This window comes from Python bivittatus, unplaced genomic scaffold, assembly GCF_059951505.1.
Source record: "Python bivittatus isolate LINGU-HERP-01145 unplaced genomic scaffold, Pbiv_v1 ctg000980_np1212, whole genome shotgun sequence".
Taxonomy (NCBI): domain Eukaryota; kingdom Metazoa; phylum Chordata; class Lepidosauria; order Squamata; family Pythonidae; genus Python; species Python bivittatus.
Window position 1 is genome coordinate 24,814,088 of NW_028277125.1, and position 25,595 is coordinate 24,839,682.

The window sequence follows — 25,595 nt, forward strand, 5'->3', positions numbered from 1 at the left end:
TTACCCTGGCTTCCTCGTGAGTTGAGTTCTGGAAACCTTCCCCACCATTTCTGCTCACCTGGCTGTTTGGGGTCATATCCTTCTGATGCTGTAAAGCAAAGGAAAGCTGAAGTAAAATCATAACCACAGTTGTGGTCAGGTGATTTTTCACTTAGTGACTCCTTTACTTAATGACTTAGTTAATGATCCCTATTTGGTTGCTAAATGAGGACTTCTTGTAGTTATGCACACAATGGATAACAAATGAATGTCTGTTTCTGATTTCAGTTATTCATTACAGTCTTTTAAGGGAAGTCATTTAAACATGCTCAGAATAATGACATCACAAATGCCATTGTTTAATTTCTTACTGCTTTTTGACAAAATGTCATGAAGTTGCATATAAACATTTTTTCAAATCTGTTGTACACTTATGCTTATCCTTATATTGAGGCAAATAAAAAGGAAAAGGGATGCCTTATAGATAGAGTGGCCAATCCAAGGCTTTTACTTTAAACATATGAATTAATGCTTAGGAATGAAGTTGGGTATATCAGAGTTCAGATGGTGAATACCATAGTGCCGCCTCTGATATAATAGGAGGTGCATTGTACTATAAATCAAGATGGTTGGGTTATATCAGCAATATTGATATTGATGCACATATGGAAACAAGTGATATGAATTAATGATATAACCCGAGGGTTTTAATTTAAATTTGGACTGAAATTATTGATTTCAGTTGGGATTATTCCATCTACCCTGTTGGACTGTAACCCAGGACAAACAGTGCTTCTAAATATGAGTTTTTATTCAGATCGCTGATATGCACACCTTTAGCATACCAGACATCTGCAAGCTAAGTGAGTCATCCAGGAAATGGGAAGGCGTAATATCATTTGGGTCACTGCAGAAATACACCAATTAAAAGTAAATTGTATAGATTGTATAGACAGCATAGTAATCTCTACTTTCCATGTTGTATATAACTGAAAGATGCCAAAGAAGCATTATGAAAAGAAGCCATTCAGAAATGCCCTCGAGGACATCACAGTTCTTTTGATTTTGTAATTTAGAGTCTTTTTTCCTCCCAGGAGTTGGCAAAATCTGGCAAAAGAGGGTTCTATGAAGGCCACGTAGCTAAAGCGATTGTGGATGTTATTCAGAGTAATGGTGGAGTAATGGATTTAGGAGACCTGAAAAGTCATGTCACTGAAGAAGTTGAACCTATTGTCACAAATTACAAGGTACGCCAGACTTAAAAAACTAACGTGAAATGCTTTGTGACTTGTGAATCCTTAATCCTAATAGATATAGAGATCTGATTTAATTATAAAGCTGAGGTGGTTGAGTTGTTAGTGCAACTGTAACCACCGGCTCCTCCTTCTGAGCTTGCTCCTTCTAGTGAACAGCTTGTTTTTTGTCATCCGTATGCAGGTACAGGCTGCATCTACCAAGAACTAACTAGAGAACCTGTTTTAGGTTTATGGCTGAATTTTCCAGATAACACACATAACTCAAACCCACCTTTGCTAACTATACTTTCCAGGGTATACAAGTTGGCACATTGGCACTAATCAGGCCCCTATGGTTTAATGTGATAGTTTAATGTGATAATGTGATAAATAGAAGTTTGAGTACTATAGAACCTAGATAGAAGTTTCAGGGGAATATAATGATTACTTCAAGTAACTGAAGTTTTATAAGTCTTCACTGTATTAGATTTCATTCTGAGCCAGAAAAAGATTTTGGTTACATACCCACCACTTCACATTGTGACCTGGGTTCCCAACCTCCACTTTTCTTCTAAACCCCACTTCTTGTGTGTGCTAGAATGAAAGGCTGACATGGCCCTAGGAAATATAATAACAGTGGACCTCCATTCTTCTTTCAGCCATTACTGTCACCAGCAGTAAGTGAAAGTTCAAGTGATGGAATGTAAAGGTGATTGGATGGTATGGAAAGAGCATTGGATGCTTATATGATTCTTCCATGATGAATTTTTCTCAGAAGTTTGAGGAAGTAATTTGGGTTTACTTCTAAAAAAGCAGCAAGTTGTTCTTAGCCTATTTGAATAGTTCCATAAAGTCTTGCAATATTCTATAGCACAGCCTTTACCAACACGATGTTACGCTACTCTAAGGAACAAAAGACCATACAAAACAGCACAAGTACAGTGGAAGCAAGAATGGCTTGCAAGGCTAGAAAGGTATGGAAAAGTATAGTGAATTATGTTGATGTAAACTAGATTTAGTTAGGTTTTCTTTTCTTTTATCTTCTGTCTTTAACTTTTTAGTTTATTATTTCTGACTCTTTTCCATGCTTTGCATAATGAATGGATGCATGTGTACTGTCCAGAAAAACTGAGAGTTGCAAATGAAAGTTGAAGGAATGCTGTAGTAGTAAAATATACTATCAGCTATGGAATATTAGTAAGCTGACAAATCATTGTCACTTTCAACACATAAAGGCATCTTTTTCATGAATATAACATAAACTACATATTCCTTGTATACCTATATATCTGTCTGTCTGTGTTTTATTCCATTACAGGTAGTCCTCATTTAGCGACTGCCTTGTTTAGCAACTGTTCACAGTTATGACAGTGATGAAAAAATAATGTTGCAATCAGTTCTTGCATTTACAACCTTTGCAAGTCTGTAAAGCAAAGGAAAGCTGAAGTAAGGTTGTAAAATTGTGATTTTTCACATAGCAATCGCTTCACTTAACAACTGAGTTGCTGGTCCCAATTGTGGTCACTAAACAAGGACTACCTGTATTCTTGTTATTAATTGTTAAAGATGAAACTCAAAACTTAGTAAAATCACTTAAATTAAATGGGACTTAACTTCAGAAACTACTGAATATGGACCAAAACCAAACATGTAAAAATCAGGAGACTGCTCTGCTTGGTAGTTCCCTTTTTCTTACCTCAGATATTTCCATAAACAAGAATACTTGACTCAGTGTGTTTTTCTCCACACTTCAAAAGAGTTATTTCCAGTCATATAGCCAAGACTAGAAAGAAAAGGAATTTTCCTTGCCAGGTCATTTTTGGGATTTCACTCCAGCCTTTGTTCTATAACCTCTTTTTGGTATTTTTCCCCTTAGCACTATCAATAAATCTTTGGCAAAGAATCATATCCTGCATGAATACAGATCTTGCAAATTAAACTCAGCTTTGATTGTTTCCTGTGCAAATGGGAAATAGAAGATTGGAGATCAAAACTTTCTGTGAAGAGTATCCTGCAACTGATGTAAATGGGGTGATATAAAACAAGTGTCCCTCAAAACTAGCTCCACTACTAATGTACAGTTTTATTCCTCTTTGAAGTTATAAGCTAAATACATATTGGTATGGTTGCATTGCTATCTTAAAGGATTTAAACTTTACATAATGAAGTAATATGCTGTTTTAAATACTTTATCTAATTTTATTGGTTTAATATATAAAAAAGAGAAGAGAGAGAAAAAGAAAAACCATTCTGTCACATGTAGATAATTATTCGGCTTGATTTTTATACACATCATTAAACCCTGACCATATGAAATAATACTTATCAGTCTTTCAATTACACTGATAGAGAGCAAACTCATAAAAGTGAACACATCTTTGTGATACAAGATTATACATCGGGATCATGCTGTCTTTCTACTTTTGGAAAGTAATATTTTTTTGCTGACTCTCACTCCATGTTCAGTAAATCCATAGTTCTACATACAGTATTATTTACAATATATAAATATCACTACCACCAACTCCATCTAGACTCTTGACAGTTTAAAATATATAAGATCCATAAAAATATAAAACATTAACTTATTTTCCCCAAAATTAAGCAACACAGGCCCTGCATCAGGGTGGTTCCTACATTCTTCAAACCTCAAAAGCCTTACAGAAGAGCCCTTTCTTGACTGCCTTCCAAAACATTAACGGATGGTGTCATTTGGATCTCTGGAGGCAAGATGTTCCATAAGAAAGAGGGCATACGGTGATACATTTCAAATTGTCGGTATATAATTCATAAGTACATTCTCACTGATCTTTGTAATATCCATATTAAGAAACCAAACAAGTAGTGGAGCAAGTACGCATAAGGATTGAACTGTGGAGTTCTGGGTGCTCACTGAGCTTGATTGCTTGCAGACGTTTCATTACCCAGCTAGGTAACAGCATCTGTGCAAGGGCCAAGAACTCCACTCAAGGATAAGCAATAACCTCACTCACCAAAAAAAAAAAAGCACAACAGCAGAGCTCATCTATAATAGTGGGACAAATATATAAGATGTGAATAAATGTTCCCTTAACCATTTTAAACTTCCAGCATAATGGAGTTATTTGTCACTCCTTTTTAAACATCCCTGAAGTTTCTAATAAACATAAATATTGTTGAATTAGTTTCACCTTAAAATCGTAAGAAACTCTTAGCTTTTGATTTAATAATATGGAATATTCCAACTGTTTATTCCAGAGTTCTTGCAAATAACTACTCTAATAATTAAGTAATGTTCTTTTAATTGTTTATATGGACTCAACCAAAATATATTCCAGTGCTGATAGTAATTTGGAAGTTTTGGGTGCTGCTAATGCAGGTGGACTAATTGTGAACTCAAAATATGCTTTAATTGAATATATTGCCATTTTTCAAATTTAGGCAATTTGCATTTCTCTTGTAATAACTCAGACGGTTTAAAAGCTTGACTGCCAATAAGTTGATCTAAAGTATAAATATCTCTCATTTCCCATAACATGTTAATCCCTTCTTTCCAATGTTTTAGTTGTTGTATTATGAAGAGAGACCTAGAACTCAGTGACAAACTCATGGCAATATTGAAATTTATAGAGTTATGTCAATAAAATTTAGTACATGTGGTCTAAAACACTAAGGTAAGAATTGAAAGCTTGGACATTTATATTCTTCACGCCCAGTCAGAGGAGTCAAAGGAAACATGTGAATGTAACAATAAAGCAGGGTGTAACTATTTCTCAGGTACTTCCAAATGGATTTTGTAGCAGGCAATCTTGTAGTGTAGTTCATAATGACAACTTTCATATAGCACCCAGATGATGACGCTTGTTATTATTGCTGGTCACATAGTCAGCCAGATGTTTAGACTGGATTTGGCATTTTTATCCGCCTATTGAGTCCTTCCCAAGGACCTGGGATAGGCAGATGTTGTTTGATGGTGTTAAAGGTATTGTTGCAGGATGTAAGCTGTTCCAAGTAAAGCTGCCTTTTGCAATTGATAGTTGGTGATTTTGTCAATGCTGATGGTGTTCAAGGGGTGCTCCAGATGTTTTGGCATTGCACCTAAGGCACCTATTATTATTAGTACTATCTTTGCTTTCTTTTGCCACAGTCTTTCCATTTCTATTTGCAGGTCTTTGTATTTTGTGATTTTCTTCAGTTCTTTCTCTTCTAGTCTGCTGTCTCCAGGTGTTGCAATGTCCACTACCCAGACTTTTTTGTCTTTTTTATCAACAATTGTTAAGTCTGGGGTGTTGTGTGGCAGGTGCTTGTCTGCTTGAATTCTAAAGTCCCAGAGCACTTTAGCTTCTTCATTTTCTATTACTTTGTCTGTTTTGTGGTCCCACCAGTTCTTGCTTGCAGGCAAATGATATTTCTTGCAGATACAGTGGTACCTCGGGATACGAACTTAATCCGTTCCGTGACTCTTGGCATATCCCGAGTTGGTTGTAACCCGACGTAAATTTCCCCATAGGGTTCAATGTAAATCTGGTTAATCTGCTCCGCCCTCCGAATTTGGTCGCACTCCGAAGCAAATTTTCCCATAAGGTTCAATGTAATTACTGTTAATCCGTTCTGGCGTCTGTGGACCACGCCTCAGGAGTGGGAAAATGGCCGGGCATCGCGCGGCAGGGCGGGAAAATGGCCGGGCACCGCGCAGCGGGGTGGGAAAACGGCCGGGCGCTGCGTGGCAGGGTGGGAAAACGGCCAGGCACTGCGCGGCAGGGCGAGAAAATGGCCGCGGACCACATGTTGGGCGGAAAAATGGCCGCGGACCACGTGTCAGGGGTGGAAAAATGGCCATACCCCGAGGCGGAGTTCGCACATCGAGGTAAATTTTTGCGGCCGGAGCTGGTCGTAACCCAAAAAGTTCGTTAGTAGAGGCGTTCGTATCCCGAGGTACCACTGTATTCCAATGCACCATTGTTGCTACTTTGTCATGCCATTATTTGTAGTCAGTTTGTGTGATCTTCTTGCAACAGCTAACTAGGTGGTCCACTGTTTCTTCAGCTTCTTTGCAGAGGCGGCATTTGCTGTCTGTTGCTGTCTTCTCGATTCTGGCTTTGTATGCATTTGTTCTTAAGGTGGTCTTGTGCAGCCAGAATTAGCCCCTCTGTCTCTTTCTTCAAGTTTCCTGCTCCTAGCCATTGCCAGGTCTTGTTGTTATCTGCTTTGCCTGCTAGTTTTTTTGTGTACTGGCCATGTAATACTTTGCCTTGCCATGTCTCTTTTCTGTTCCTCATTTGGTCTTTCTTATAGGCCAGTTTGGTCTCTTTGGTATTCAGTAAGCCTTCATGGTATATTAACTTCAGTGCATCTTCTTCACTGTCCTTCAGATATTCTTCCAATGCCCTTTTTTCTTTTTCAATGTCTGGTGTACTTGCAACATTCCAATCATCATCATCATCATCATCATCATCATCATCATCATCATCATCATCTTATCCTGCCTTTTTTATGTATATAACTCAAGGCAGTGCACATACTTAATATTCCTACCTCCTATTTTTCCCCACAACAACAACCCTGTGAGGTGGGATGGGCTGAGAGAGAGTGACTGGCCCAAGGTCACGTATCCAGGATTCATGCCTACAGGAGGCCTAGAACTCAGTCTCCTGGTTTCTAGGCCAGCAACTTACCCCAGACTGGCTTGTTACAAAGTTATTCTTCATTAAATAAAAGGTGAGATGAGTGATAGTTTGGGAAACTGAATCAAATAAAAGAGATGTACTCAACATTTATGAAGCCCCTTTACAAGTTTCAGAACTCTTCATATTACAAAAGGAAAGTAATGGTAGTTTCTCAGTGTTTTGGCAGGTGTGTGAATCTGATTATTCAGCTCTTGCTCATGGGTATCAAATAACCTGCAAGCAGTTCAGAGTGTGACAGCTGTGTTGGCTACCCAGTATACTACAAGAAACCATGATGCCAAAAAACTCACATAAGAAAAAGAAATGCTTATATACCTGATTATTAGCAAAGGTGTGCCAGGTTCTTCAGTCATGCCCAAAACAGTATCTTTTAAACCCAGGCATAGTATGTTAGGACCACAAAGAATAAAGAATCATGTGTTTAAAAGAGGATCAAGCACTTATAGGTTAATGAAAAATGTATTATTAATAGCTGTGCCTTGACCCAACCTCTCTGTTTTTGAAAGTCATTACTTAACTGTTTTTTAAATGTATCTTCCTAGAAGTTGTCAGAATCTACTAGAAAGATGCATTTCATTGTTAACTGTCCTTCTTGTGTCCATAGGATCTTCAGAAATGTTTTCAAAAAATATCTGAGAAACTCTTTATTGATGATTATTATAAGCAACTATTTAATTGATACAAGCATATAATCGGTTTGGAATTTAAATACATGCTGCATTGATGCATATATATGTTGTTTAAAAGTTAACAATGTTTATTTGATGTTATCTGCGTTTAGCCAACAATGCATGTTTGATTATATTTACTTATGAAGAATAGGTAACACATGTTAAATGTTAACATATGCTACTTATTCTTAGCTGAAAAATAAATAAGGAAAGATTTTCCTATAGGATAGTATCAGAGTCTTGGGAAAAGTTTTTCTTTATTTTATTGATGGTCAATATTAAATAGTGTCACTTGTTTTTTAGGGCATGAATATTTGGGAAATTCCTCCAAATGGGCAAGGAATCACAACTTTACTAGCGCTGAATATTTTAGAAAATTTCAGTATGAAAGGTATGATCTGCTTCTAATTTGTGTGTACTTGTTGTTTCTTGAAAATGATAAAAACATTAAATAGGGAGGTTTCTACTTTAGGAAAAGAAGAGGAAAAAAGCCTTCTGTCAAACTGACTTTATATTGAATGCAGGACCACTGACAGTGAGACTTATTTAACAGACATTTATATGACCACGCAAAAGATTGACAACATTTTGCTATGTCTGCAAGTCTAATAGCTATTGGCTTAAAACAATAGAAGCCACACAGGGTTATAGACTAAGCTGAGAAATTGGAGGGAAAAATTGAGAAAAGGCAGTAGCAAATTGCTTCTGTGTTGTTGCCAAGGAAACAAGTTTAACATGTGTATGTAGTTCTCCGGAATCACTCAAGCATAATTTGAGGGAGACTTTATTTATATAAATCATAGTACAGTATTGTTCATACAAACATAGAAATACCCATACACATCAATTAATACAGGAGGTAATTAAGCTTTTTTAGAAATAAAAATAAAAATAATATTTTTATATTATAAAAATCCCTAATCACATAACTCCCATCCCCTTGCAGTAAATTTAAAAGAAACTTGGATGTTTCTGATTTTATAATTTTTAAATATTTTTTTCCTGAAGATGCCAAAATGTATTTTGAGTGTATGAAGAATTCTTTGCCCTCACTTTGGCATAGTGGAATTAAATACTATATAAAGGAGTTCCCAAGAGAGTTCTTTCTGTTAGACATGAATTTGTTCAGATTACATTTTGGACTATGCCAGTGGAATATTGGAGTGGTAAATGTTTTAATTGCCCAATAAATTATAGTCTGTATTGTAAAAACGTAATTTAATATTTTTAGCTTTATATGAATATTTATCTTATTTATCACATTTTAATAAACCTTGGAATAGTAATGAATGGAAGTAATTATTTCATCTCAGAACACTTATTACTAATTAAGAATATGGCATGCTGTTAAGTAATAACAGTCTTCAGCCCTGCTCTAGGACTCTTATTTGATGTATTAATTCTTATAAGTGCCTCAGTTTTCATATAGAGACATACCTGCAGGATTCCAGCCTCTTTTTACAGCCTTTACTATCTCTCTCCGTGTTTTTGAAGGAGGAATTTCCTTCAAAAACTTTCCATTGCAAGACATATATCTTTTCTGATGCCCTCTAAAAGGAACAGATACTTCCTGGTATTTCAAAGCTCTTCCACCATTGCAAAGCTTTTCTTGTAGATCAAATATTGGTCATTGTAGTGCTAAAAGCTAGAGACATTGTAGCTATATATGTAAAATTACTTCCATAAACAATAACCAAAAAGATAATTCTTGATACAGACATGTAGCATAACCTGCTTTATGTACACCTTCCAGCTCTCCAGGGTACAACTGTAATCTAGCCACCTATTCTGATGATCCAGATGATGATAGAATTAGAATTCTAAAATGCTGCTTGCTGAGAATGTGTTGGTGAGGCCACTGGCGAATTTTCCTATGGCTAAAAAGAATACCTGTAAAATCACAGACTTAGGTTTGCTAGCCTGAAGTATTGGCTTTTTGAAGCATATCAGTGGCTTTGGAATGAACATTACTATGATGAAACATTGTTTAAAAGCCTGCCAAATGCCATCTTGAAAACCCTGTCTTTTTTACAGTGGAGATTAGCTTTTATGGATAGATTTTATGATTTTATTAATGTCTTATCTCATACATTGTAAGCCAGCTGGAATCAGAAGAGCAGGTGGCATATACATTTTGGTATATAAATACATAAACAGACACATGAAGAGGCCTAAATAAATAAATAAAGCCAAAATACAAAAGGCAAGCGGATGGGAATGAGGAGGAAGATCCATGAGAGTCAGGGATAAAGGAAGTATATTAGGATGACCGTGGAAGAGAATGGAGCAGAAGAAGAATGGGATTTTTCTCCTATGCTGCCCCATACGTTTGTTTTGATTTCTCAGAGATATATTTTTCCAGCCAAAGTTTGGACTTGGCTTTTGAATGGTATGATGGTAGGGCCAGAAGAAGAAAGGAGTGGACCTGGGACAAAAACTAAATTTAATTCATATTTAAATTTAATTAAAATTAAATTAATTACATATACTTAATATGATTACTTCTCATAAAATCCATGTTTTTCCCTTTTGTCAGTTTTTATTTTTCCCTATAATTTAGTGGCAATCTATGGAGATGCTCTGGTGGTGGTGGGGCGCATCCAAAGCTCTTAGGGATCATCACCATCATCATCATCATCATCAAATTTATATGCTGCCCAACCCCCAGTAACTCTTGAACAATTTATAAATTGTTAAAAGCATGTAAAAATAAGAAAATCCAAAACAAAACAAAAAGGAACAAAGATAGCATTGATAACAAACCTAGATGGGGAGAAAGAAAAAGAAGAAAAGGAGCTTCAATCACACTCAACAAAGGCCTGGGTGATGAGCATCTCTGGTACAGAAAATAATATATGAATGAATTCAGTGTTTTAACTTGTTCATCAGCAGTGAGTATACAGTTATACTTCTATGTATGTGAAGGATATTATGAATTGCAAACAATAATTTGTGTTGGCTTTCTTCTGTAGACCTGGACCATAATTCTACACATTACCTGCACATTTTAATTGAAGCTTTCAAGCTGAGCTTTGCTGATAGTTTCTGGTTTTGTGCTGATCCAGATAAAGGAACAGTACCTAAAGCACACCTCCTTTCTAAATCTTATGCCAGAGACCGTTCAAAGCTAATCAATTTACAGAGGTATGCTGCCTTTGCTGTTTGCTTTTATGAATAAGTGCCTTTGTGGTCCTGAAATACCAAGCGACACTACTATGTTACTATTACTGGCTTCAGCTTTCTTTTAAAATTATGTTAATGTTTACCAGCTACTCCAGTTGCTTGGTTATGCCCAATATTGACATTTTTCTCCGAACTGCATGCCGCTATGAAGGTTGCAAATGGCGATCACATGACTGCAGGGTGCTGTGACGGTCATAAATACCAGCTGATTGTGAAGTGCCCAAATCTCGATCACATGACTGCAAGGACACTGTGACGGTCATAAGTGTGAGGACCGGTCATAAAGTTACTTCTTTAGCATTGTCATAACTTCAAACGGTCGCTAAACAAGGCAGTCGTTAAGCAAAGACTACCTTTATACCTATGATATTTCTACATTGCTTAGTATATCAAATACAGAGATTTTATCAGATAAATTATTGTAGGAAAACTAGATGAAATTTATGAAGAAATGAGTATATGCATCTGGGCTGGGCAAAGGAGAGGACAGAGAGTAATGTGAAGCAAATAAGTGTGCCTGATTAGCACACCCAATTTAAAGAATGACAAGATGCTGCAGACTAACTACTCTCTTAATAAAAGTCTTCTGTTCAGGTTCCAGCCAACCACTTCGTCTAAGTAAAAAAGCCCATTACTCCACTCATCCTCAGTTTTTCTTTTCCAGTTGACCTGTGGTGTCTGTAGGGAGGGGTTGAAATAGGCAAGATGTTGGTCACCATGACATGATCAAAACCTATCCTTTTTTACAGCACTGTGCAATGTTGATGCAGATACAGAAGAAGTAGGAATTGGATTCATGCTGCTATAGCCACCAACTTGCCTGTTTTGCCTCTCCTCCCCCCCCCCTCGCAGATTGCTGCAATTGACATTTTGCAGTCACACTCTTTGGATTTCGTGTGGAGGGATTGCCCTCTTAAGTTGCTTGTTTTCAAAATGCACATTTTAATGTCTGAAAGTTTCTAGATTTTCCCCAAGTCTGCAAATTCTTAATGTTTCTGAGAGATCATATTATGGCTTTATATGGCATTCACTGCTTGAGTTTGTTGTTGTGGGAATGTTGCCTAACAAAATATACCTGGAGAACACTTTGTCAAAATGGGGAAAAAGTAAATTTATATTTCTATCATATTTTGTTAAAAAGTGCTCGCTGTTAGTAATTTCAGCATAAGGAATTTAGTCAAGTGTTGAATTTACCATTATGCTAGAACATTTTCAATTGTCAGACTGGCCATGATGCCAGAATGCATCTTGAAAATCCCAAGGATCAGTCTGTTAAAAATACCAGTATTGTGTACTTTAGATAAAATGTTTGCTTAATCTTGGCAGTGCTATGTTTGGGATTAACCTCCCAGTGGAAACATTTCTAAAAAAAATCCAGTTGTTACCTGTTCACAGGAGACTTTGATCAGTTCCTATGTCACTTTGTTTCAACTTTCTAAAGTACACATTGCAGCAAATAAATCGTTAAAAGTTTCCTTAGTATAGCCATTGTATTTTTTTTTTAATGCTTTATTGCCCTGCTCCAGGATGTCTCTACATGTTTGGGGTTCCCACACCAATTTTCTGCAAAAAATTAATAAAATAGGAGGTGCATGATACCTCCATTTTTTGTTTTTAAATAGTCTCAAAACAGAAAAAAAGTTGGGCAAAAAATCATGGTCCCATCTCATCTTGTAGTTGTAGCAGTTTTATTTATAACTCTTTTACTCACTTATAACTGAGACTAGAATAAAACAATTGAAGCAACAGTATATTACCGTTATTTGCAAACGTTTTTGTGGGTTTTGGCTACAAGAACTACATAGAAAGGGGTCCCTAGTCATAGACCCTGGCCCAATATAAATAGATGGCTTCCTCAAATAAGCAAATTTCCCATAGATTCTAGGAAGAACAGAAATTGAGGATTAGGCCGCCAACTAAAATTCAGCCCTCATCACTCTGTAAACACTGCAAACAGTGCCAATGTTTTAAAGTTTCTGCTTTTTTTCCCCCACCAGAGCAACTGCCAAATATAGTCATGGAAATCCCTTCCCAGTGGGGGGTGACACAGTTTATTTTAGTGTGGTGGATGCCGAAGGCAATGCCTGCTCTTTCATTAACAGCCTCTATAAAGGATTTGGTGCAGGGCTGGTGCCAGATGGCTGTGGATTTACACTGCAAGTAAGAAAGTATTTTTCAGCATTAAGAATGTGTGTTTGGTGAGATGATTGTTTTAATATTAGCTTTTCAGTGTGGTGTGTTGCTAATTCACATCAGGATTGGTTTGAAATTGTTCCTAATTCAGGTGTAGCCATTTTAAATTCTTTTAACTTTTTTTAAAAACAAAGGTTAGTTGGCTACCCAGCCAAACTCAAGGCTTTAGCCTCATCTGTATGTACAAGAATTCCTCTGGGCCCTTGAAAGGCATTCTAAGGAAATAAAAATGTAAGCCAGTGCTTTGCCTGGAAATATGTTCATCTGCCAAGAAAACAAACCACCACAAAAGCCAAAGTAAGGTGGTAGGTAAAGGAGTGCTTTAGACTTGGCCATATCCAATATGGCACCCATTAAACTTCTTCCCAATGGTTGCCATGTCGTGAGTATGCCAATGATACCCTCTCAGAATTCTAAATATACCTTTTAGCTCCAAGGTGTGACCTATCTCTGAGACTATGAAACATTTATTTTGTGTCAAGTTGAATTCTAGGAAGAGTGTTTCCTACACTTCTGTGGAGGTTTATAGAATAGTTTTAAAAGGCATGTTTATTTAGAATTAAAGAGATATCAGTTGCATCCTGGGTGCTAAATGCAGCTGACACTGGGTGGCAAGGGAAAACCAACAGTATAAGCAAGAGTTAAAAGATCAGGAGAATAGGCCACTCTAACATAAAATTGTGATGTGGCCTACCAAACACAACCCAGTGAAGAGTTTCACTTTGTTTGTTTGTTTATATTCATTTCATTTATTTATTTCATTTATATGCAGCCCATCTCCCCCAGAGGGTGAGTATGGATATTTTCACAGAAAAAGCCCACATTCTGGTAGCGCATTTACTGAATCTCACATAACAAGGAAGGGCCTGTGTCTAAGGGCTTTTTTTCATGGGTACGTTCAAGTGTAGTCTCCAATCCTTCAGTAGGCAGAAAAATGGACTGGGATAATTTATGCAGCCCAATGGCCAAGTTCTATCCCATCTCAGGAACAAGGCTTGTGAGTGGTCCTGTCCCTCGAGCTTTACAGCAGGACAGTTTAAGGCCAACAATTGGTAGATTCCTGCAGTTTATGTCTCCTCCCACCCAGTATCAGCAGATGACAGGAAAAACCACTTTTGTTTACTGCCCTTAAAAGTGTGATGGGGAAGGCATTGGCAAGAGTGGATGGGATGGAACCTGTAGTCACCTTCTGGTTGCCCAAGTGAATGGTTGCCAATAAGGAAAAGCTCCATGCCAGTAACCTGCCACGATATCAGCCCTCTTCTACATGTGGGCTATTTCTGACCATGGATCTATTGGTCTTCTGGAAGATTGGTAGACTTGTGTTCAAAAAATAGCACCTGATGAGAGGTTGCTGCTGTCAGGCCTACCCCAAGGAACTCCAGGAGACCATGTAGATTCAGTTCAGCAATGTTTACTAGCTACAACCTCTGGCAAGAATCTTCCCAGACTGAAACCTCAGTTCCCAAAGTCAGCCAGTCAAAACAGTGAATTCCTCAGGGAGGTGCCAGCCTCATCCTCTTATCTCTTCCTTGCCCCTCAGGAGACGAAAGAGCATGTTTCCCTCCCTGAGTTTGGCCTTCATAATTCCATTCCGTCACAGCTGCGGTAGAAGAGAGCAATCCTCTATCCCATCAACCTATCAGCTGGGCTATTTTTGGACAGAGGTTTACCATTATTTCAGAAATTCGACAGACTGGTAGGATGGTTTAGTGGTCTTCCTGTTACTTGGGCTAGAAGAGAAAGTTGATAGAACTCTTGTCAGTTTCATCCCGATAATCAAATATCCCTAATGGATAGGTGCTTCAAGGAAGGACAGTGCTGACACCAAACAGCTATAATCAGCAGCATCTAGAAATATCCCATTGGATACCGAAAATGTCCTTAGAGTAGGCAAAATGGCACTGCCTCCCTCCCAAAGGAAGGAAGACAGTTTAAAGCATGGCCATGCAAAACTCTTTGGCAGCAGAAGCAGCAGAAGACATTCAATGCACTCATTTGGGGCAGAACCAGCAATACATCTCTTCCAAGTTTAATTGACCAGTAGCTCTTTGTCTAGTGGTCTTTTCAAAGATCACTGCAAATGTGTTTAATAACAGTCTAAAGGTCTTTCAGGAGACTGATGTATCAGTGCCTATATGGAGCCCATGAAATGCTGAATGACACTTTGCAGAGCATGAGTCAGGCATTATGCAGGCAAATGCTTCCATGGAATATCTGGTTTCTCCTGCAACCTAAGCCAACATATCCATGGAGGGCAGTGATAGTAACGAGAGAGTAGGGGGCATAACCTCAGCAACCTAAACTGGCCAATAGGATGCCAGCCCCCCACCATGTCATCACTAAGGACGTGATGGAGGCATTGTAGATTGCATACTAAGACTTCCGTTGGGAAAAGACAAAAATACTGCTTTCGAACTGGAATAGTTAAGGATGAGTTTAGGCTGCTTTCATGGTGGACTGGGGATGAGACAAAGGCTGCATCGTGAGTATGTGTCCTTTAACAATAATTAGTATGGCATCTCTAAGCAACAGTTAATGGGCCCTGCAGAAGAGCATTAAGAAAACAGGAGAGGTTACAATTTTGCATCATTTGTGATATGTAAAATGGAAATAATTCCCCATCTCTGCATCTTACTCAATATCTATTTCAAAGCTTCAGGAAAATCATTTAAAGTAGAGAAATGGCAGATCTGGAAGGTTTCCTTCTCCATTTTAAATTTCTCTTACTCACTGAACTCTTTTCAAAAAATGTGTTGAAATATTATCACAGATAATAGCAGGTAATATGCTCAGTCCAATGACTCAGGACAGATCAGGGATCGTTTCATCTCCATTTGAATGCTATATATTTTATACAAATATTTTTATTATCGTCAATCAACTGATTGCTGCTCTTTTTGCAATATCTATAGTTTTGCTTTGATTTTTCATTATCACCAGTATTCTTGAATAATGTAAATAACTAGGATTCAACTACGTGGGTTCCTTTATCTGTCTGTGACGTTTACTGCACTGATTTATCTCTAGAACAGAGGAGCCGGTTTTTCACTACAGCACGATCATCCAAACTGCCTGGCCCCTCGGAAGCGGCCCTATCACACAATTATACCTGCTCTGGCCACTGCTGCTGATTCAGGAGAACTTTTGTGTTCCTTTGGAGTAATGGGAGGATTCATGCAACCACAAGGTCAGGTGCAAGTAAGTATCTGTTCTTTCTGGGTGTAATTTATAAGTCTTCAGAAGATCTTTTGCAGTTTGAAGCTTACATGATTGGATATAATATATGCTTTTGAGTAAATTTGAAATTTGGGGAACATTTCATGGGCATTCTCACAAAATGACTGCTAGGAAAGTCACAAAACAACGAAATCGGCGAATGGGTGGGATTGCTCCCCACCATCCTTACTTCCCCAGGATGGTTTCTTCTATCTCTACTTCCATTTATAACTTACCTTTTTTCCTGGAAGGTGGGCATACATCCCAAAAACTCCTGCAGCTGCCTACTATTTTTATTTAAAAATAATGTTTGAAGAGGTCTATATCAGATCTAGAGGCATTCATGAAGTGTGTATATGTGTGTGTGTGTGTGTGTGTGTGTTTATTTAATGTGTTGTTTGAGATTGGGATTCTACCTTGTATCAGTAGAATGATACAGTAGATTGGGATTCTACCTTGTATCAGTCGGTAAACAGACTTTCTGTTTATTTTTTAATAGAGTTTAAAAAATAAAATCAGGTGATCATACAGCATATATTATATAGTTTGCCTTCAATAAGTATTAAATTATCTTGATAGTGATTTTGTGAGCATAATAAAAATGTGTCTGTATCTGTGTGTATCCATTCAATTGTGTCCGATTCTTGGAGACTGCCTGGACAAGTCCTGCAGTTTTCTTGGCAAGGCTTTTCAGAAGTGGTTTGCCATGGCCTCCTTCCTAGGGCTGAGAGAGAATGACTGGATCAAGGTCAGCCAGCTGGCTTTGTGCCTAGGTGGGAGTAGAACTCAAGGTCTCCTGGTTTCTAGCTTGATGCCTTAACCACGACACCAAACTGGCTTTCAAAAATGTATATAGCAACATAGAAAAAATATATTTATTATACAACAATATTGCCTAGATTGTTGGTGTTTTATGAATGGATAACTCCCTCGTGATAATCCAGGTTTGCATTTCCCTCTTGTATATGTTCCTATAGGTACTGCTGAATATGTTTGAATTTGGAAAGAATCCACAAGAGGCTTTGGATGCATCTCGGTTTTATATGGAGTATAGCAAAAAAAGTAAGACTCTAAAATGGAGGTTATGTTCCATGTATCTGAATAGGCTGGAAGAAATCTAAAGTAGTTGTCGTGTGCTTGTTTAAAGAGGAGTACTGAGTGTATTGACACAGTGCTCCAGATGCAGAGAAGATCTTGCTGATTAAAATTTAATAGCCCAGGTTTGGATAGGAATAAGAATTCTACCTTAATCAAATTCAGAGATGGATTCAATTTGTTCTTTTTCTCCCAGTTACACCAGCAAAGAAATAAGGCCCACACAGTCTGCTGTATGTTGAAATCAGTACAGTTTGCCTAATGGCGTTTCGTACCCTATGTTGCATTTGGTTTCTTTTTATTACTTTGTTTTTCCCTTTGGTTTATTTCATTTGTCTGATTTTGTTTTGCTGTTGCTCTTGGGCAAATGGTTGCAGTAGATGTACTTCACACAGAGGAACAGTCATGCAAGAAGTGACAAATGGAAAGCTGGGATTTCTGATGTTCCCCCCTCACAAATAGGTTTACTTCTGATTATGTAGTTTAGTTTCTGTATGCTACTTCCAGAGAGCCAGTTTGGTGTAGTGGTTAAGGTACCAGGCTAGAAACTGGGAGGCCTTGAGTTCTACTCCCACCTTCGACATGAAGCCAGCTGGATGTCCTTGAGCCAGTCACTCTCTCTGAGCCCTAGGAAGGAGGCAATTACAAACTACTTCCAAAATTTTGCCAAGAAGACTGCAGGGACTTGTCTGTTGCCAGGAGTCAAAAACAGACTCAAAGGGACAACCCCCCCCCAATTCCTACAGTGAGCAGAAATTGATCAAAAGGTCAATTTTGCTTTAGATACTGCCCCATTGATCCCAGATGTGTTGAGTATATAAATACATGGTTGTCTGTTGCAGCAAATCACAGAGTTGGAAGGATCATTTAGATCATGGAGTCCAATCCCTCACTCAGAGGAAAAATCCAAAATGAAGCATTTCAGACACATGGCTGTCTAGGCTCCACTTGACTATATCCAAAAAAGGGGAGCCCATCCTGAAGGAAAGGTGGAACATAAATTTCACACGGACACATACATATGTATATAGGGGTGTGCATGTGTGTCTGTACACACACATACATAGTGATGTGCTAGTAAATATTTACAGTGGGGCAAAAAAGTATTTAGTCAGCCACCAATTGTGCAAGTTCTCCCACTTAAAAAGATGAGAGAGGCCTGTAATTTTCATCATAGGTATACCTCAACTACGAGAGACAAAATGGGGGAAAAAATCCAGAAAATCACATTGTCTGATTTTTAAAAAATTTATTTGCAAATCATGGTGGAAAATAAGTAATTGGTCAATATCAAAAGTTCATCTCAATACTTTGTTATATATCCTTTGTTGGCAATGACAGAGGTCAAACGTTTTCTGTAAGTCTTCACAAGATTTTCACACACTGTTGCTGGTATTTTGGCCCATTCCTCCATGCAGATCTCCTCTAGAGCAGTGATGTTTTGGGGCTGTCGCTGGGCAACACAGGCTTTCAACTCCCTCCAAAGGTTTTCCATGGGGTTGAGATCTAGAGACTGGCTAGGCCACTCCAGGACCTTGAAATGCTTCTTACGAAGCCACTCCTTCGTTGCCCGGGCGGTGTGTTTGGGATCATTGTCATGCTGAAAGACCCAGCCACGTTTCATCTTCAATGCCCTTGCTGATGGAAGGAGGTGTTCACTCAAAATCTCACGATACATGGCCCCATTCATTCTTTCCTTTACATGGATCAGTCGTCCTGGTCCCTTTGCAGAAAAACAGCCCCAAAGCATGATGTTTCCACCCCCATGCTTCACAGTAGGTATGGTGTTCTTTGAATGCAACTCAGCATTCTCTCTCCTCCAAACAGGACGAGTTGAGGTTAGACCAAAACATTCTATTTTGGTTTCATCTGACCATATGACATTCTCCCAATCCTCTTCTGGATCATCCAAATGCTCTCTAGCAAACTTCAGACAGGCCCGGACATGTACTGGCTTAAGCAGGGGGACACATCTGGCACTGCAGGATTTGAGTCCCTGGCGGCGTAGTGTGTTACTGATGGTAGCCTTTGTTACTTTGGTCCCAGCTCTCTGCAGGTCATTCACTAGGTCCCCCCGTGTGGTTCTGGGATTTTTGCTCACCGTTCTTGTGATCATTTTGACCCCACGGGTGAGATCTTGCGTGGAGCCCCAGATCGAGGGAGATTATCAGTGGTCTTGTATGTCTTCCATTTTCTAATTATTGCTCCCCCAGTTGATTTCTTCACACCAAGCTGCTTGCCTATTGCAGATTCAGTCTTCCCAGCCTGGTGCAGGTCTACAGTTTTGTTTCTGGTGTCCTTCAACAGCTCTTTGGTCTTGGCCATAGTGGAATTTGGAGTGTGACTGTTTGAGGTTGTGGACAGGTGTCTTTTATACTGATAACAAGGTTAAACAGGTGCCATTACTACAGGTAACGAGTGGAGGACAGAGGAGCCTCTTAAAGAAGTAGTTACAGGTCTGTGAGAGCCAGACATCTTGCTTGTTTGTAGGTGACCAAATACTTATTTTCCACCATAATTTGCAAATAAATTCTTTAAAAATCAGACAATGTGATTTTCTGGATTTTTTTTCTCATTTTGTCTCTCATAGTTGAGGTATACCTATCATGAAAATTACAGGCCTCTCTCATCTTTTTAAGTGGGAGAACTTGCACAATTGGTGGCTGACTAAATACTTTTTTGCCCCACTGTAGGAACCAATGCAGCTGGCTCCATTTCCACCACTGCATTGAACCACTAGCCATGGAACAGGTTTTCAGCACACTAGGCATAGCAGCTCAGTTCTCAATCAGATTTTCAGAAAATTTAACAATCACCTCTCATGAGTCAGTACAAGCTGGCTCCAGTATACCACACTCTCTCTTTGTATATATGTATATATTCATATATCTTTCTGTATCAACAATATATAGGTACATAATTTTAAAATGTCACAGGACCTATGTCTTGTATTTATCTTAGTTGAAAGGTACTTAGCTGGATCATCTACTTAGACCTATTGCCCTAAGGCAGAATGAGACATAGGTTTACTTAGAAGCAAATTTCAATAGTCCTTCAGGCAAGCATTAGCAGCTAATTGCACAGGATTGCGCTGCTACAGCAGCCTCCCTTAACCTGGTGACCTTGGGGATCTTGATCCTTTGTTGACACTAGGTTTGTAAAAGCTGCTTGAAAGCATCTCTCTTCATCCAACAACTTCTTTAGAACCAACTTGGACGAAGATCTCTGTTGCTGAATTTCACTTTTGGTAGGAAGCTCTTAAAACATAACCTCAGCATTCCTCTAGCCTTCCTCATCTGCCTGACTGAAGCATAAGGGGTGAAAATGAATAGGAAGGAAAGTCATACATATATGCAATGTAGCAGTTAAATGTTGAGCTTGGATCAGGGATATCCCAATTCAAGTCCCCACATGGTTGTGAAACTCACTGGTGATTTTGGACCTATCACTCTCTCTCAACCCATCCCACTTCATAGGTTTGTTCTTACAGGGACAAAATTAGTAGAGACAGCCCTTCATCCCCTAACCCCATCCTGTACATATCTTACCCTGAGCATCTTAGCCATTTTACTAGGATTTAGGGTTAATGTACACAGAAAAATTGCAGGAAAGACAACAAATAAAATAAAAATCTGTTCATCTTTAAAGCTCCATACATTCAGTGCAAAGGTGTGGCTGGTGTCACAACAAAAGCTATGTAAAAGTAATTGAATAAAAAAAATCCCCTCTCACCCCCATGGGTGGTATGTGTTTTCCTCAATTTCAGGTCCTCTACCAGAAGCCTGGAAGTTTGAAGGTTCTGCGCAGTATCTTAGTTGTTCCTAGCACTGCACTCTGTCCATCTTCTGGACAGAGAACTCTTACATATACAGTCAGGTCCAGAAATATTGGGACATCGACACAATTCTAACATCTTTGGCTCTATACACCACCACAATGGATTTGGAATGAAATAAACACAATGTGCTTTAACTGCAGACTGTCAGCTTTAATTTGAGGGTATGTACATCCAACTCAGGTGAATGGTATAGGAATTACAAGAGTTTCCATATGTGCCTCCCACTTGTTAAGGGACCAAAAGTAATGGGACAGAATAATAATCATAAATCAAACTTTCCCTTTTTAATACTTGGTTGCAAATCCGTTGCAGTCAATCACAGCCTGAAGCCTGGAACGCATAGACATCACCAGACGCTGGGTTTCATCCCTGGTGATGCTCTGCCAGGCCTCTACTGCAACTGTCTTCAGTTCCTGCTTGTTCTTGGGGCATTTTCCCTTCAGTTTTGTCTTCAGCAAGTGAAATGCATGCTCAATGGGATTCAGGTCAGGTGATTGACTTGGCCATTGCATAACAGTCCACTTCGGTCCCTTCAAAAACTCTTCGGTTGCTTGTGCAGTATGCTTTGGGTCATTGTCCATCTGTACTGTGAAGCACCGTCCAATGAGTTCTGCAGCGTTTGGCTGAATGTGAGCAGATAATATTGCCCGAAACACTGCAGAATTCGTCCTGCTGCTTTTGTCAGCAGTCACATCATCAATAGATACAAGAGAACCAGTTCCATTGGCAGCCATACATGCCCACGCCATGACACTACCACCACCATGCTTCACTGATGAGGTGGTATGCTTAGGATCATGAGCAGTTCCTTTCCTTCTCCATACTCTTCTCTTCCCATCACTCTGGTACAAGTTGATCTTGGTCTCATCTGTCCATAGGATGTTGTTCCAGAACTGTGAAGACTTTTTTAGATGTCGTTTAGCAAACTCTAATCTGGCCTTCCTGTTTTTGAGGCTCACCAATGGTTTACATCTTGTGGTGAACCCTCTGTATTCACTCTGGTGAAGTCTTCTTTTGATTGTTGACTTTGACACACATACACCTACCTCCTGGAGAGTGTTCTTGATCTGGCCAACTGTTGTGAAGGGTGTTTTCTTCACCAGGGAAAGGATTCTTCGGTCATCCACCACAGTTGTTTTCCGTTGTCTCCCGGGTCTTTTGGTGTTGCTGAGCTCACCGGTGCATTCCTTCTTTTTGAGAATGTTCCAAACAGTTGTTTTGGCTACGCCTAATGTTCTTGCTATCTCTCTGATGGGTTTGTTTTGTTTCTTCAGCCTAATGATGGCTTGCTTCACTGATAGTGACAGCTCTTTGGATCTCATCTTGAGAGTTGACAGCAACAGATTCCACATGCAAATAGCACACTTGAAATGAACTCTGGACCTTTTATTTGCAAATTGTAATTGGGGTACTGAGGGAATATCACACACCTGGCCATGGAACAGCTGAGAAGCCAATTGTCCCATTACTTTTGGTCCCTTAACAAGTGGGAGGCACATATGCAAACTGTTGTAATTCCTACACTGTTCACCTGAGTTGGATGTACATACCCTCAAATTAAAGCTGACAGTCTGCAGTTAAGGCACATTGTGTTTGTCTCATTCCAGATCCATTGTGGTGGTGTATAGAGCCAAAGATGTTAGAATTGTGTCGATGTCCCAATATTTCTGGACCTGACTGTATATGCCTTTGAGTCAGTGTTGACTCCTGGACAAGTCTCTGCAGTTATCTTGGCAAGATTTTCAGAAGTGGCTTGCCATTGCCTGCTTTCTAGGGCTCAGAGAGAGTGACTGGCCCAAAGTCACCCAGCTGGCTGTGTGCTTAAGACAGGACTAGAACTCTTGGTCTCCCAGTTTCTAGCCTGGTGCCTTAACAATTACACCAAACCAGCTCTCAAATTTGAATATATATTCTAGTTTAATTTAATTAATTAAATGCAGTAAATATTATTTTGGTGTATTTCATCATGTTTTCCTGATGTCACATTAAATATTATAGTTCAGCAGCAGGGAGGCTGTATCCATAAAGTGTATGGTCATGCGTAGCCCTGGGGCCACAGATTGCGTATATATTTGACAAAATAATATAGAGAAGCCATACAGAATGCCCAGCATTGGTACCTTGTTTTCCTCCCTCAGTTCTAAAGAGGATGAAGGGTTGTAAAGAGGATGAAGATGTAGCATCCTTCTTAGCTGCAGAGTTATAGCTGTCATTCAATAACTTTAAAGAAGTTACTTAAAAGTGTTCCTATTCAGACTTGCTTCCCTATTCCTGTGAGGATGGGTGAGAATATTGTATTTCCCTTTTTTGGGATCATGCTTAAGTCCTGAAAAGTAATATTTTAGCCTTGGGGTCAGATGGTATTTATAAAATAATTGGACATTTGTTCAGTATTGCAAATCTGCAAATAAAATCCTGAATGCTGTTCTTTTAATCATTAGATGCGTGGCAGGTGTTCTTGGAAGATGGCATTCCTCAAAACATAACAGATGATTTGAGAGCCATGGGTCATAATGTCATGGAACCTGTACTTGGCTATGCCAGGAGCATGTTTGGACGTGGTCAAATTATCACCAAAGGAGAATGGTGGAGAGAAAAAGCCCTCTCTTCTTCTTACAATGTACTCTGGGCTGGATCTGATCCTCGAGCTGATGGTTGTGCATTGGGATACTAGTGTGGAAGGAAAAAATGGCTAGGTTAAATGGATAAAATTAAATTCCGAAGTGTCACAACGTGATGATATATTAGAAGACGGAGCAGGGGAGGTCAACATCTGTTTGATCTAGTACCATAATTTGATGATAACAGTCCATGCTTTGCAGGGAGAAATCCCAGGTTCAGTCATTTCATTTATTTGCCTGTGACTTAGGAAAGTGAGACCCATCTGCCACTCAGATAAGAGAACACTGGTTAGACAATACACTTGGCTGCTTTTTTCTTGTAATGCTTAATCATGGCGTATTATACAAGCCAGATATTAGGAGAAGAGAAAAGTAATCCTGATTTGTTTGACCAATTCTTGGTTTGTTTCCTCCATGTTTTTTCTGCCAATACTGAGAGAAGTAAGTGCAACACAAAACAAAACCAGAAGTAAGTCAGGGTTCCAAGTTTAAAAGACCTGTCTTAAAATCAAGACCTGTAGATCGGTAAATCACGTTATCCTATTATTTGTTGCAAAAATCATTTATTTTTTATTTTTTGAGATGTGTTACTTATGCATCATTTTAAAAACAAGATTTAGTGTTTTGTATAAGCTGAGTAACTGGAAGGTATGTGATTACATCCTTACGAACTTTTTTTAGTCACAATAATATAAAATATTTTTGTTGACACTTGTTTGTTCTTTATAACAAACATTAAAGATTTAAACAACTGAGGAGCACAGGTCATTTCTTTCTTAGCCTTTTCAGAAATCATTTGTACAATGCATGTTATTTGTATGTCTTATCAACTACTGTTATTGCATTTTGAGACGATGTTGGTATTTGGATTTTTATGCAACACTTCTTTATAAAGTAAATATAAATGATCTAATCAGCAAAAAGAGATATCCACAAAAAGGATTTGTTTCTCAGAATAATATTTCTGAATTCACTTTAATGAATGTTCTAGTATGACATGTCATGTAAGAAAGACACAAACAATTAAAAAATGAACAGATAGCAAGCAGTCTTAAATTTTGCGTTTTGCTTAGTGTTCAGGAATGCTATGTATCTGCAGGAATATGGTTTTTTAATATATTTTAATATGTTTTAATATGCATTTTTAATATTTTTTTCTTTAGCTCTTTTGTGATAAAGAGAATTTATTATTGAAAGTGAGAGAAATGCTAAATTCTCATGGGTACGCGTAGATCTCCTCAAATCCCAGTCTCTGCAATGTTTATTACTGCATATAATGTGCATTTCATATTGAATCACATTTATTAGAGTTCTGCTGTTATGCAGGAAGGTTAATTTAAAACATTGGCTTTGGTTTTAACTTCCCTTTGGTGAACAGAGCAGAGTTCATAGAACAGGGCTTTCCTGTCACTCTGCTCTGTTGATCTCCTGGAGGATGGGTGATATTTAGAAACAGTGTGTTAAACTACAGAAGGGGAGGGTGGGGCGGGGGACTTGGCAAAAATCCTGTGGTGAATAGAAGCTTTGGACCTATGACATTCATACTTAACTTATTTTAATAATACTGGGCTCATCAATAATGCACTTATTGCAAATACTGAAGCAACAAGATTTAGGCGTTAAATAGGAAAATAAGTTATTATTTTATTTTTATTTTATTTATTAAACCAATTTATATAGCTACCCATCTACCAAAAGGAACTCTGGGGTGGTGAACAAAATCAAAACACAATACATTAAGAATAACAATTTAGAACAATAAACTGGGTTACCGCCTCAATAAAAACTTACATCTATCCGTCAACCACCCCGTGCCAGCTCTGTCAGCATCCTGGCTGCAGTGCCAGGGGAAAAGCCGGGTCTTCACTGCTTTCCTGAAGGCCAACAGGGCTGGG

The 25,595-nt window shown here is 38.6% G+C and overlaps 1 protein-coding gene across 14 annotated transcripts in view; it reads left to right on the forward strand.

Moving 5' to 3' along the window:
- LOC103065035 (uncharacterized) overlaps positions 1-25,595 on the forward strand; it is a 52,943-nt gene that overhangs the window by 14,861 nt on the left and 12,487 nt on the right. For 8 of the 14 annotated variants that reach the window (XR_015794437.1, XR_015794435.1, XR_015794436.1 and 5 more), the window contains exons 6-11: positions 1,074-1,226; positions 7,855-7,942; positions 10,524-10,695; positions 12,732-12,894; positions 15,958-16,128; positions 17,124-17,208. Coding sequence is in view for 7 of the 14 variants with exons in the window: in XM_088132252.1 (XP_087988378.1) it covers positions 1,074-1,226; positions 7,855-7,942; positions 10,524-10,695; positions 12,732-12,894; positions 15,958-16,128; positions 17,124-17,208 (832 nt within the window). In the remaining 7 variants the exon portion in view is untranslated. Of the gene's footprint in view, positions 1-1,073; positions 1,227-7,854; positions 7,943-10,523; positions 10,696-12,731; positions 12,895-15,957; positions 16,129-17,123; positions 17,209-23,520; positions 25,066-25,595 lie in introns of those variants that run through there. The other 6 variants (XM_088132248.1, XM_088132251.1, XM_088132249.1 and 3 more) reach the window with 5 other exon arrangements.